Raw genomic sequence first — 12691 nt, forward strand, 5'->3', positions numbered from 1 at the left:
GAGCCTGGCTGGGCCCCTGACTCAGAGTAACCCCACACACCCCCTACCCCTTCCGGCCCCATTTTCCTGCTATTTTTAAGCAGCAGGAGTCTGTCCTCACAGGAAGGCTCTTCTGCACTTGACCACTGCCCAGAACTCTCCCAGCAACCCCACCCCTGAGCATGGAGCTGTTTGATCCTCATTCGCAGTGGAGAAAATGAAGGCTCAGACAGTGTCACATGGGAGAAGTGGACCAGGAGCATGGAGGCTTCCAACCCAGCCATGTGTCACCCCAGGGCACCTCCGGGGGGGCCCCTCCTCTGCTCCCCCCTTACCTCAGCTGGACCCAGAGAAGCTTCGGGAGGCTTGGCACCTGGGGCACCTCTGAAAATGGTGGACAGTGCAGGGCTGCACCCCTGCCCAGGCTGCCCCGCCCAGCCCAGCCCAGCCCGGCCCTGCCCGCCCAGTCACACCCTCCCTGCCTGCCTCTGTCTGATTAGGAGGCTGGGGCTGGGGCACCTGGTGGGAGATCCTGCCTGGGTAAGTGCTGGTAGCTGGCCCAACACGCTGAAGATCTCCAGGCTTCAGCTGCCAGCCCCAAAGCGCCGGCCTCTTGGGCCTTGGAGGCTGGGAAGCAGCTGATCCAGGCAGCGGACCAAGTCTGAATCCTCTCCAGGAAGAAGACAGGAGGCCAGGCCCGGGCCCGACAGCAGTGCTCAGGAGTGTCAGCAAATGTACAAGGTCAGGAAGGCATGGCCAGCAGCCCTGGAGGACCCTGCAAACCCTGAACATTCCTCCTGTCGTGGTCCAAACTCCGGGGGCTGGACCCACGCACAGTGAGGGGCTGCTCCCGTTCAAGCCCACCGGATCAGGCCAATTCCAAGTAGGACTGGTACATTTTGATGTAGCCGTCCTCTGCGTCCGCCACCATGAGCTGGCCCTGGGGTGCACAGGCCACACCCAGGAGCCACCTCAGCCCCTCGGACACCAGGCAGATGGGCGCCCTGGCCCGGGGGAACAGGGTCACCTGGCGCTGCTGCTCGTCCGCCACAATGACACTGCCCGCTGCGTCAGTGCACACGCCTGCTGGACTGCCAAAGTGGTGCCCAGTCAGGTCCCCCAGGGAGCACAGGGGGTGGCGGGCACTGCCAAACAGCCACACGTCCCCGAACTCCTCGCTCACAGCCAGGCCCCCATCGGGCCCCAGGCCCACCCAGCAGGGGCCCTCCAGGCCCAGCATGGAGGCGGGGGCCAGTGGCTCCAAGGCAGGGCCCAGTGTGAAGCTGTGCACGGCCCCGGGCACGTAGTCTGTCACCAAGAGGTGGTCAAGGGTATCCACAGCTAGCCCCAGGGGCCAAGAAGGTGCCCACTGTCACCCAGTGGCCTTGAGGTGCTCGGACAGTGTGCTGCAGCACACGGACAGCCTTGTGGACCAGGTCACTGATCACCACGAGCCCAGCAGCTGTCACAGCCACGTCCTCCGGCATGAAGGCCCTGGCCCCTGGCACAAGGCAGGGCAGGTGGCAGATGGAGCGTCCCTAGAGGTCCAGCACATGGATGCAGGGTGCAGTCCCAGCCGTCAGGAAGAGCAGGCCATCTGGGGAGCAGTGCAGGCCCCAGGGCCCCCCTGCAGCCCCTGCAGGCACTGGGATCCACCCTAGCAGCCGGGGCCGCCAGGAGTGAGCGGGGTCTCCAGGCAGGTCCAGCGTGAGGCACGGTCCCTGGGACGTGGCTGACCCGCTAGTTGGGGAGGCCCAGGAGGTCATGGTAGGAGGCCAGAGAGCTGGCCGGTGGGCAGACATCACAGTCCCAGCCTCTCTGAGCCAGTCCTCCAACTGGGCCAAGTTTGGGGCTGCAAGAGAAACAACACCCCACCATGTGCCAAGCAGTGAGACGGCGGTGCTGGTTCCTCCTGTTTTACAGATTTGGCTCTGTTCCACCAGGTCCCGACTGCCAGCCGTGCCTCTGGGCCCTATTTTCCCAGGTGTGGTCCCTGAACACAATTCTGGGAGACACATGACCCAGGAGGGCTGCTGTGGGTTTTGTTCTGAGGCCGGAATGAGCTCAGGGGCATCTAGGTGTCCGAGGTGGGGGGAGGGGTGACAGATGAGCAGTGTCTCTCAAATGCCTCTGCCCACAGAACCTTTCCTCCAGGCAGGGAAAGTGGCCCTTGTTGGGGGCAGCCCAAGCCCCTGCCCATTGCCCCACACAGCCCTTGGAGATTTCCAACTCCTCAGGGGTGAAGCAGGGGTCCTTTCCTAGGCCTCTCTGGCTGTGGGGAGGGGTCTCCTACCTGGGGGGCTCGCGCTCTGTTGCTGGAAACCAGAGCCTGAGGGGGTGGGAGGAGCCACCTGGCAGAGGAGGGGGGAAGGGGGGAGCGGGGCAGGGATGCAGAGCTCTGGCTGGGCCACCTGTGAGCAGCACCCAAGGAAGCTCTAAGGAGTCTAATCACTCAGCTGCTGACCCCACCAGGTACCTTCCAGTGTTGCCACATTCCTGCCTCGGGGCCTGTGCTCTGGCCTCTGGGACATTCTTCACGCTGCCCCTGCACGGCTGGTTGTACTCACGGTCCTCTCAGCCCACCCTCCCCAGGGGGCTCAGGGTCTCCACCACCTGCTGTCACAGGAGACAGCACCGCCTCCGTCCCCCATCAGGACCGAAAGCTCAGGACCTGGGGGAAGGGGCTGTGCCCCCGACCTGCTGGCTGGGTCACTCACCAGAGTCCGGGGCGGGGGCCTCCAGGGGCTGCATCTTGCACCCCCACAGACTAGACAGGTTGGGTCCTGTCTCTCTGATCCTGTTTCTGCACCTGTGAAGCTGGGGTCATGCACTGCCAGCAGGGTCAGGCTTATGTCTGTCCATTGGGTGATGAGAAGTCGGGGTGCGGTAGCCAGGTAGGGGTGCTAATGGGAGGCCAAGGTGGGGTGGGTCTCCCTCAGACTCAGGACCTGGGGATTCTCCAGACACCGCCTGACTCAGCCCGCAGCCCCTCCAGGAAGCCACTGGAAGGTGGGGGTCAGCCATGACTGTGACCCACAGCACTCCCTACCTGACCGCCTGCACCCCAGCTCTGGACACTGCAGAGGGGCGGGCGGCGATGCTATCTGCTACTGGCGCGGTTAATGGGGCGGCCGCAGGTCCTGATCCGACTGGCCCCAGCCCGGCTGGCCCAGCGTGGGGAGCCAGGCACAGGCAGGAACTGCCCTCCCTGGGGCCATTGCTGAGTGGGTGTGGAGGTGTGGCCAGCTCCGAGGAACAGAAGTGATTCGCTGGGTCCGAGGGTCCCCCGGGCACCCCTCCCCGCCTGCCCCCCGTCCCCCACCACCGCCTGTGGGAAAAGCCAAGTCTGGTCGCGCTGGGAGGGAGGCAGCGAGCTGTGAAGGCCACCGATGCCTATCGTGGCTGCAGGGGCTGGCAGGGGCCCAGTGGAGGCCACGCTGGGCGAACAGCCCTGGGCCACAGAATGTGGGGGCACCGTTTAACCACAGAGGGAGCGGCCTCCTGCATGAATCTGACATTAGGCCTGTCCTGCCAGATGGGGGCTGGAGCATGTCCAGGGGTCCCTGCCCACAGCCCATGTGCAGAAACACAGGCCTGACCAGGGCTGAGACCGTGCACACCTGCCTCCCCCTGCCCCACTCTGCCCCCCCATAGAAAGCTCCCCACTCTCTCCCCAGACTCCGGCCCCCCAGGGAGAGCCCAGTCCACAAGAGGAGGTCCGGACACTGCCCCCCTGACGCTCAGTCTGGGGACATTTCTGCGGAAGGTGACGCTAGACCAGTGAGGGATGAAGGAGGCCCAGACGGGGTGTGAAGGTGGTTTCCATTTTAATGTCCACAACTGTGATCACTAAAGAGCCATGACCCTCTGCTGTGCCTGTGTGCCCCCAGAGATGGGTGTGGCCACGGCGGGTGGGGTCTGTCCACGGGCATGCTGGGACAGGTGGGGGGCCAGGCAGCAGGCATGGGGTTGGAGAAGGGCCCCTGTCTGTTAAGGACAGAGATAGCAGCAGGGGCTGTGGTCAGACCTCGGCACCCGTGGGGTTCTGCAGGCCAGAGACAGCCTCAGGGGGCCAGGAGCCCCCAGGCCCACCGCGGGTGCCCCAGCTGCCAGGAAGGACAGGGTCCTCTGGGGCCTGGAGGGGAAGACCCGGGGGAGGGACACTGGAGTCAGCCTCACACTTGGTGGTGTGGCTGGACAGAGGCTGGGCTGCCAGCATGCCGGGTGGCTTGGGGGTACCCCGGACCAGCATGGGGCCCAGCTCCGGCTGCCCCCAGAGCCCTGGGGGCACCTCATGCCCCTTGGTGGGTGCCCGTTTCACAGAGAGGTCGAGGGGAGTGTCAGGTGGCCGCACGGCCCGCTCCAGTGCCTGGTGGATGGTGAGCAGCTCCCGGCGGATCTTCCCCAGCTGCTCCCGCAGAGGCCGTGGGGCCAGGCCCCCAGCAGGCACCAACTGGCCCAGGCGCTGTTCCACCCTGGCACAGTCGCCAAGGGCGCGAGTCAGGTCCTCGCCCACGTGCCCAGGGCCCCCCAGCACCAGGCCCAGCGGTTGCTGGGGCAGGGGGGCCGCAGGACCAGGGGTCTCAAGGTCACTTAGCTCCTTGTCCTCAGGCCACAGCATCACGGATGGGCCGGTCCTCAGGCTGGCGGGCAGAAGCCAGTCAGGAGGCTGTGCTGCCCGCACAGTGCCCCACCCCCTCACTCCCCTGTCCAGCCTGGCGCCCTGGCCTAGGGCCTCGGAACCCCAGAAGGAAGGACAGGTTGGCTCTCTGGTCTCAGTCTCCCCTCTGCGGCCTGAAGCCCCTATTCCTGGTGACTGAGCTCCAGCTGGGGACCAAGCCATCCTCCCCCCCAGCCCTCTTCCCACCTCTCCTAACACCCCCACGACTGGGGCCCCTGACACCCACCTGCTCTGGGAACTGAATTTCATCCTGCTGCAGGGGTCCTGCGGGGGTTCTGGCCTGCCTCCCAAGGCCAGCTTCCTCTTGGGGTCGCTCTGGGCAGGCTGCTCCAGCTCCCCCTCCTGCCCCGGGTCCCTGAGAGCACCACGGGGCCAGGGCCCACCCAGCCCAGGCACTGGCAACTTCAGCAGCCCAGGGACCAGAGTCTCGGGGGGCCCTTTGGGGGGGGCGGGGGGCTTGGCAAGGGCAGTCTTGCCTGCCGGCAGCCCCAGGCTGTGCTCCAGGAGCAGGGGGTAGTACAGGCGAGGGACCAGGGCCGGGCGCTCGGGGGTCTGTGGGGCAGGGAAGGCAGTGGCCGGGGGCAGCAGGGGGCTGGCTGAGGCCAGAAAGGGCACGTGGGCGGCAGCAGCCAGGGAGGGCCCCAGGTAGGAAAAGAGGCCCGGGCCGAGAGGGTAGTTGACGCCCAGCAGGGACAGGTGGAGGCTCTGGGCCTCAGGGAACTCCCCGGGGGTGGGCGGGGGGTAGCAGGGCACACTGCCCTCAGGGCCCGTGGCAGGCGCGTCCACCCCGGCCGTGCTCCTCGGGCCCCCACCTCTCCCCGGCTTCCACGACTCGGCCAGGAGGCCACCGAGGCCCACACCCTTCTGGGGGTCCCTGGCCTCAGGGAGCAGTGTCTCTGGGGACCCCTGGGCCCCTGGCCTGGGGCCCCCAACCCAGCGGTGCAGGGAGAGGACGTCGGTGACCACGTGGTCGGGCGTGGCGGGAGCGTCCAGCGCTCCTCGGGGCCGGCCGCGGGGGTCCATGGGGTCCGAGGAGTCCACGGGGTGGCCTGGGGTGGGTGCACGTGGCCGGGGCGCGGCCGGTGCCCGGCGGCAGGCCCAGTCGGGGGAGTCCAGCAGGAGGGAGAGGGAGTCTTTACAGAGGCTGTACTTCATGTGGTTGTAGAGGTGGGACTTCTCCAGGCAGGTGAAAGGGCACTGGAAGCACTTGTAGTTGTAGGGTTTGCCCCAGGGCCGTGGGATATAGTGTGGCTTCTTAGGCTTCCTCGCCCGGGCCCGGGCCCCGGGGCCCAGGCGGCATGAGCCTGCCTCTCCAGACATGGCAGCTGCTAACGGGCGAGCCCCGGCCCCATGGCCACCTGTGGACAGGACCTCGGTCATTGCCAGCCGCCCCCGGCCGATGCCCCCTCCCTTCCGTCACAGCTCGAGGCTAAGCGTCCAGGCACCGGCACCCGCCCCCTCCCCCTCCCCGGTCTCTGCCAGCAGAAGTGGCCTCCTTGCCTCACTCTCTGTAGGGTCAGCAGACACATGGCAGAAAAAATGCAGGACGCCCAGGTAAATGGGACTCGGGTAAACAGGAAATACTTTTTTAGTATAAGTATGGTCTAGCCAATATTTGGAATGTGCACTAAAAAAATTATTTGTTGTCGGGCTTCCCTCGTGGCGCAGTGGTTGAGAGTCCGCCTGCCGATGCAGCGGACACGGGTTCATGCCCAGGTCCGGGAGGGTCCCACATGCCGCGGAGCGGCTGGGCCCATGAGCCATGGCCGCTGAGCCTACGCGTCTGGAGCCTGTGCTCCGCAACGGGAGAGGCCACAACAGTGAGAGGCCCGTGTAAAAAAAAAAAAAAAAAAAAAAAATTATTTGTTGTTTATCTGAAATTTAAGCTTAAGTCCTGTACTTTATTGATTGACCCTACACGCATCTCGCCCCTCAGGCCTGGCCAGTCCCCAGCAGGCCCATTTCTGGTGTGATTCCATCCACGCCCATCTCCCCAACACCAGCAGAGCCCGGGTCTCCGTCTACCCCACGGGCACTGGGTGAGTGACCGGAGGAAGCCAAGTATGACCAGACTCACTCCTGGGGACACGGCCCTTCCTTGTCTTAACCGCTCCAGAGACTTTCCTGCCCGCCGGAAAGCCAAGATAAGAGCCGTGAGATGAGAAACCAGCAGAGGTTCTGAGCGCCTGTTTACACAGTGTCCCTGCTCTGCAGGGCGTTGGGTGGGCACTGTGATCTCTGAGGGGGCCAGCCTTGTGTGGGCCAGGCCAGGCTGGGGGGCGTGGATGTCCAGCATGGCCTCACGGCACAGCCACCTGCTCAGCCTGGCTCCATCTGGGTGGCTGCCGGCAGGTCGGCAGCCGAGCCTGCAGCGGCCGAGCTTGGCCAAGACCCTCCTCTCCCCATGCCCCCGCATGCTTGCTCAGAAGCCGCTCTGCACTCCATCTGGGCTGCCACCTGGGCTGTCCACCGCCCCAGTGTGCGCCTCAGCCGGGTGCTTGGCGAGTGTGTGCACACAAGCGTACAGCTCCCGCTGAGCCCTCCTCACTCAGCGCCTGGAGGGACCACCTCTGCACGGCTGGGCTGACTCAGAACAGAGAGCAGGGCGGCCACCAAAATGCAAGGGGCCCGGGCACACGAGGCTCACACTCCACTCAGAGTGGACGGGGTCACTGCACACATGAATGCACTCGGCACGGCCGGGGGTGTGAACAAGCACAGGGCACATGCACACACACACACGCACAACCGAGGACACACAGGGTCACAGTCACGATGTAGACACATGTACACTTGCCCTGCTCCCGGGGCTCAGGGACGGCCAGGGCACTGAGCAGGGCAGGGCAGGGCTGGGGTAGCTGGGCAGCCTTTGGGAGCAGGTCGTCCTCCCTGCTGGCCTTCAGGCTCTGCACATGGCAGGCAGTCATGTCTGCTGCCCCCAAACACTGGATGGGCACCCCCATTATGGAAACAGCCACAGGGGTGGAGAGGGCTGCCTGTCGAAATGGGCCCTGCGGAGGTGGGGTTGGCATAGCCATGGCTAGGGTGTGGAGGGCAGGGTGAGCAGAGGCTAAGTGACTGGCTTGTGCAGGGATGTCCACATCAGGGAGGGGACAGGGCTCCCAGAGGAGCACCCGGTTGGGAAGAGGGGGCTGTGCCCAGGAGAGGAACTGGGGCTCCCTTAGGGGCTGCAGACACTCCCTGGACTTGGTGGTGGGTGCAGAGGCAGGCCCCATCCCTGCCCCCCACTCCCCCAAGATACAGATGACAAATGGGTGTGTGTGCTCTGGAGACAGAGGCGGCTGTGCAGGGGGCCATCGATCACCCAGCCCTGGGAGCCACACAGCTGTGCCGCCTGGTGCCACCACCCACCCCACTTCCCAGCCGGGCCCCTGGACTGGGGGGGCTCCTCCTAGGCCTCTGGACTAAGGGGGCGAGGGGCCCCTCCTGTGCTCCTGCTTCAGATCAGTCACCTGGCTTGGGGTGGGGGGTCTTGGTTGGGAACCATCTCAGCAGCTGCTGACCCCACAGGGGCCCAGAGAATACCTGGCACCTGCCCAGCGTGCTTGTGCACAAGCAGAAGACACCCCCAGACAGCAGCACACCCCCACAAAGGCACATTCATTCGCACATGTGTCCCAACCCGTGACTGGGTGCGTGTGCCCAGGGCGGCCTGCACCCCGTGTGCCTGTGCAGACACCTGGTCCCACAAACCTTTCCCTGTCTGGGGGAGAACTGGTGGCAGACCAGGTGCAGGAGGCCTCACCCAGGGTGGGAGAGGGGGCACCCAGCGCTTGGAGCCACCACCAGCCACCAGGGGATTGATTATAGCTCACCCATCCCGGCTGGCGCCCTTGGGACTTGGGAGCACCCCACAGGGCGTGGTACAGAGGAGGTGACCAGGCTCCTCCTCGGCTGAAGTCGAGACCCCAACTCCCTCCCCCCTTCCCTCCACACACGAGCCCGGAGGGCGCCCTCCTACAGGGATGGGGCTGCTGCGCCCTGATGGTCCCGGTGCGCCGAGCTTGGACGCCGCGAAGTGGGGGACGTGGGGACTGGGGTTGCCCCGCCCGCGCCCCGACAAGCTTGGCGTCCCGCCACCCCGGCGCCCCTCACGCCCTGCCGGGCCCCCGCGGCCCCCAAACTTCCGACCCGCCGCCGCCCGTGCCCGCCGTACCTGCGCCCTGGACGGAGCGGAGCCTGCGGCGCCCCGATAAGTCAGCGCGTGGCCCCGGGGCCCCGCGGGAACTTCTCGCCCCGCCCGGCGCCCCTCCCCGCCCGGCGCCTGCCGCGACCCCGCACCCCGCGGGACCCGCACAAGCTCTCGGGGCGCAACTCGGACTCCGGCCTGGGAAACTGAGGAGCGGCCCCCACGCGGTCTGCGGTCACTCACTAGGCAGCGTGTCCCCGAAGCCTCCGCCAAGGACCGCGTCCCCCCGACGCCGACTCGCACCTACAGAAGTTGGCGGCGGGAGCGGCCGCGCGTGCGCCACGGCGCCGGGCTCCGGGGGGCGCAGCGACCTCCGACCCGGGCTCGCGGTGGGGGTGGGGGCGGGGGCGCGAGCGCCGGCAGCGGTCTCCCCCACCCCGGCCACCTCAGGTGCACCCCCGTCTCTCCCACTTCCCTGCCCACAGTCGCCCCCTCCGCGCACTCACCGGCCTCGCGGGCCCGGGACCGGCTCAGCAGTCTCCGCCGCGCCAACTCCTGGATGGAGCCGTGGCCGGTGACACCAGTGGCACCACCCGAGCAGGGCAGGGACGGGCAGCGTCGCGGCGGAGCCGAGAGTGGAGACGCAGGTGTGCTGCCGAATGAGGGGCTCCTGGCACCGTCCCCGCCCCCGTCGCCTGCAGGCTGCCGCGGGGGTGCGCAGAGGCAACCAGGTCTCCCGGGGTCCCCGCAGCGGTGTGATGGGGTGTCAGCGGCCGGGGACGCAGAGAGTGGGGCCGTCAGCACTCATCCGTCAGGGCAGGGCTCTGGCCCCTGACAGCCCCTCCGCCTGAGCCAGGGCCTCTGGGCTGAGCCCCGGGACAGGGGGACCTTGGAGAACAGAGCCAGCCTGGGGAGGGCTGCAGCCCAGCCCGGGAGGGGACAGAACTTAGCTCGGGGAGGGCTGCAGCGGAGAGCCGGCAGCAGAGCCCAGCACACACGGTGGAGCAAGCCTCCTTTTCTGGCCAAGACTTGCCTGCAGTACCCTTCCCTCTTCTCCAAACAGGAGGCTGAATGGGTCTGCACCCCCAAACCCCTGTCCTGCCCACTGACGGCCACCGGCTCAGAAAGAGGGTCACATGCACTCACTCCCCCTTTCTAGAAGCATCACCCCCCAGCCCCCACTCCTCACTCCCCTGGCAGGTGCCCAAGGAGGGCTGCATCTGCCTGCTGTTGGCAGGACTCCTCTCCACTGGCTGTCCCTCCTGGGAGGACCCGGGTGAATGAGGCGGGGCCTGGGAAAGGGCCCACCAGAAAACCCCCGCCCCTAATGTCCTCACGGCCAGAGCTGCTCCCAGCCCCACCTCCCAGGGTACTAGGCTCCATGTTGATCTCCGAACTGTCCAGACTTAACATAACAGTCTGGAGCCCACTTCTTAGCTGGGTCCTAGCGGAATTTCATCTGACCAGCCAGGACCATTCCAGAAGTGGACACAGATACTCAAGACAGGCCAGTCACATTTCTCAAGAAATTTTTGCCTTTGTTCAGGGGAATGTGCCTTAACCCAGAGATGAGTGATGTGCCATCTCAGGCATGGGGTGGGGTCTGCCGTCGTCGGAGGGGTGTGTGCTGCCCCAGGCCCACTCCGTGGAGGCACAGAGGTCCCCGTGAGGGTCTACTTGGCCTTCCCTGTAGGCTCAGCTACAGGCTCCTGGGGTATCCCAAGCTCAGCTTGGGGGGCTGGGGTGCTTTGGGGAAAAAAGGAGTATCCAGTAGCGGTCTGTGGGATGGAGAACACTAGGTCCAGAGTCTAGTGCCTCCTGGGCCCTGTGAACCTGGCCTCAGTTTCCCCAGCTGTGCAGGAGGGTGACAGGCCATGGCCCAGTTGTTGGGGCTCTGGTCAGCCACGACAGACGTCTGTAAGGAGCAGGGTGCCATGTCCTGGGGGTGCCCAGTGCAAGGACACTGATGTGAGGGTGACTGCCCACTGCCACCTTCCCTGACACAACCTGGGGGACCCCATTTCTCCCCGTAAAGTCCACAGGGCAGAGCGGGGGTCTGGAGGACTGCTGTGGGTGGCACAGCCCACCAGCCTTTTCCTCTCTGCCCGCCTGGCCTGGCCCAGCTGACCAGCTGACCGTGCAGGCAGCCCCAGGCCGGGAGACAGCTTGAGCGGTCGTCACGCCAGCAGCCCTGTGGAGAGTGGGGGCCGGGAGGCCTGCTCCTTCTGCACACAGACCCCACTCCGGACATACTCAGCCAGGCCCGGGCCCCTATCTTGGGCACTGCCCAGAGAGGGCAGGGGGCACAGGTCACCCTGAGCCAGTGGGGGTGGGGGTCTCAGGGACGGCTCTATGCTTCCTGGCCCTGAACTGCTGACTCCTCCGAGGGCTTGGGGAGGCCATGCTGCCAGCACAGGGGTCGGGCTGGTTGGAGGGTGTTACTGTCCTCCAAGGGAAGGGAGGGGCCTCTCAGCGTGTGGAGGGGACAGCATAGTGAAGCCAGGTGACCAAGGAGCACCAGAGAGGGGGGAGGAGGCCAGGCCTCACCATGTTGGGAAAAGCAGGAGTCCAGGGACGGCAGCTCAGCAGAAGCCGTGGAGGCCAGTTCTGTGGATGGGCCTTTCCAGAAGTCTGGGTGGGAGGAGAGGTGTCGGCACCTCCAAGGGGCTCAGCACCTGAGGGGCATGACTGGGCTTCCAGGAGGGGTCTTGCCAGGGGTGCAGGTGGGCCCTGAACTTGCTCCAGGGGTCCCGAGAGCTTGGCCATGGCTGCAGCCTAATGGCCTGTACACGGGGGTGCGAGTCAGGTCAGCCCATCAGGTGCACAGACTGTCTGCCGCTCTGCAGCCAGGCGAGGCCGGACAGCAGTGCCAGCCCCCGTGCCCCTGTGCTCTCTGCCTGAGGCACTCCCAGGCACATCTGCTCCCTCACAGCTGGCACACAGGGTGCCCGGGGCCTGTCCCACTTTCCACTCAGGAGTGGGGCGTGGTGGTAGGTCATGACCCACCCACTGGACCCCACCCTGCAACATGTTGGGGAAAGCTTGGGCCCAGGGAGGTGGCCCCTGCTCCCTGAGGCAGTGTCAGGGATCCCCGAGCTTTGGGGCTTGGTCCCCCATGTGACCTGAGCCCTGAAACCCCTGCCCCTGCTCCTTGGGCATCAGTCCCCTTGTCTGCAGATTGGATGGTGGAAGACTTGGTCTCTGGGTGCTTCTGGCACCAGTGGGGTCCTAGGGAGCAGTCTTCTCTCCTCAGCTTGTCCTGGTGCAGGGTGGGGTGGGGACACGCAGCCCCTCCCTCTGCCCCCAGCCAGAGGCATTGTGGCCATTAACCTCCTCTGCCTGCTTGCCCAAGGCCGCCCGCCTGTCACCTCCATTAATGCTGGTACTTGTGCGCCAGGGGCACATGGGCAGGACGGACAGTGGGCCCAGGGAAGGCAGGGGGACGGCGGTGCAGTGCCTAGGGCAGGCCTGTCTCCTCCCCTCAGTGTCCACACACGGCCTCACCAGGACAGGTGTCGGGGCTGGGCCAGCCTCTGCTTGCCCCATGGGTAGCGGGAAGGCGGTAGAGCCTCTAGACAGGGTCTAGAAGCCACTGGGAGGGGTCAGTGCCATGCAGGATGATGGCCATGGCTCATATTCACCCTCTCGCTGATGAGCTCTGGGACACATGGCAGCCCCCAGAGTGTCTGAGGGCCCCTCCACGGGCCAGTGCGTGAGTTATCCTTGGCACTTCCTTCTCCTTGCCCATTTGAGGTGGCCTCAGGGACCCACGACTTGGTCCAAAGGGGCAGGGTTGGCACTTCCCTGGTGGTCCAGTGGTTAAGACTCTGAGCTCGCCATGCAGGGGGCCCTGGTCAGGGAACTAGATCCTGCGTGCCGCA

At 65.9% G+C, this 12691-nt stretch overlaps 2 protein-coding genes across 2 annotated transcripts; both read right to left on the reverse strand.

Moving 5' to 3' along the window:
- Positions 1–847: 847 nt before the first annotated feature.
- On the reverse strand, positions 848–1280 carry NHLRC4 (NHL repeat containing 4; the record flags this gene model as incomplete). The annotated part of the gene is made up of 1 exon (XM_081256766.1): positions 848–1280. Exon 1 carries the CDS (start codon positions 1217–1219, stop codon positions 848–850), a length of 372 nt encoding a protein of 123 aa, XP_081112892.1. The 5' UTR covers positions 1220–1280.
- Positions 1281–4000: 2720 nt separating this feature from the next.
- PRR35 (proline rich 35) lies at positions 4001–9379 on the reverse strand (the record flags this gene model as incomplete). The annotated part of the gene is made up of 3 exons (XM_081256225.1): positions 9317–9379; positions 4887–6018; positions 4001–4622 (listed from the first exon to the last, which is right to left on the reverse strand). Exons 2-3 carry the CDS (start codon positions 5978–5980, stop codon positions 4001–4003), a joined length of 1716 nt encoding a protein of 571 aa, XP_081112351.1. The 5' UTR covers positions 5981–6018; positions 9317–9379.
- Positions 9380–12691: the final 3312 nt, after the last annotated feature.

This window comes from Mesoplodon bidens (assembly GCF_964165515.1).
Source record: "Mesoplodon bidens genome assembly, chromosome: 15".
Lineage (NCBI taxonomy): Eukaryota > Metazoa > Chordata > Mammalia > Artiodactyla > Ziphiidae > Mesoplodon > Mesoplodon bidens.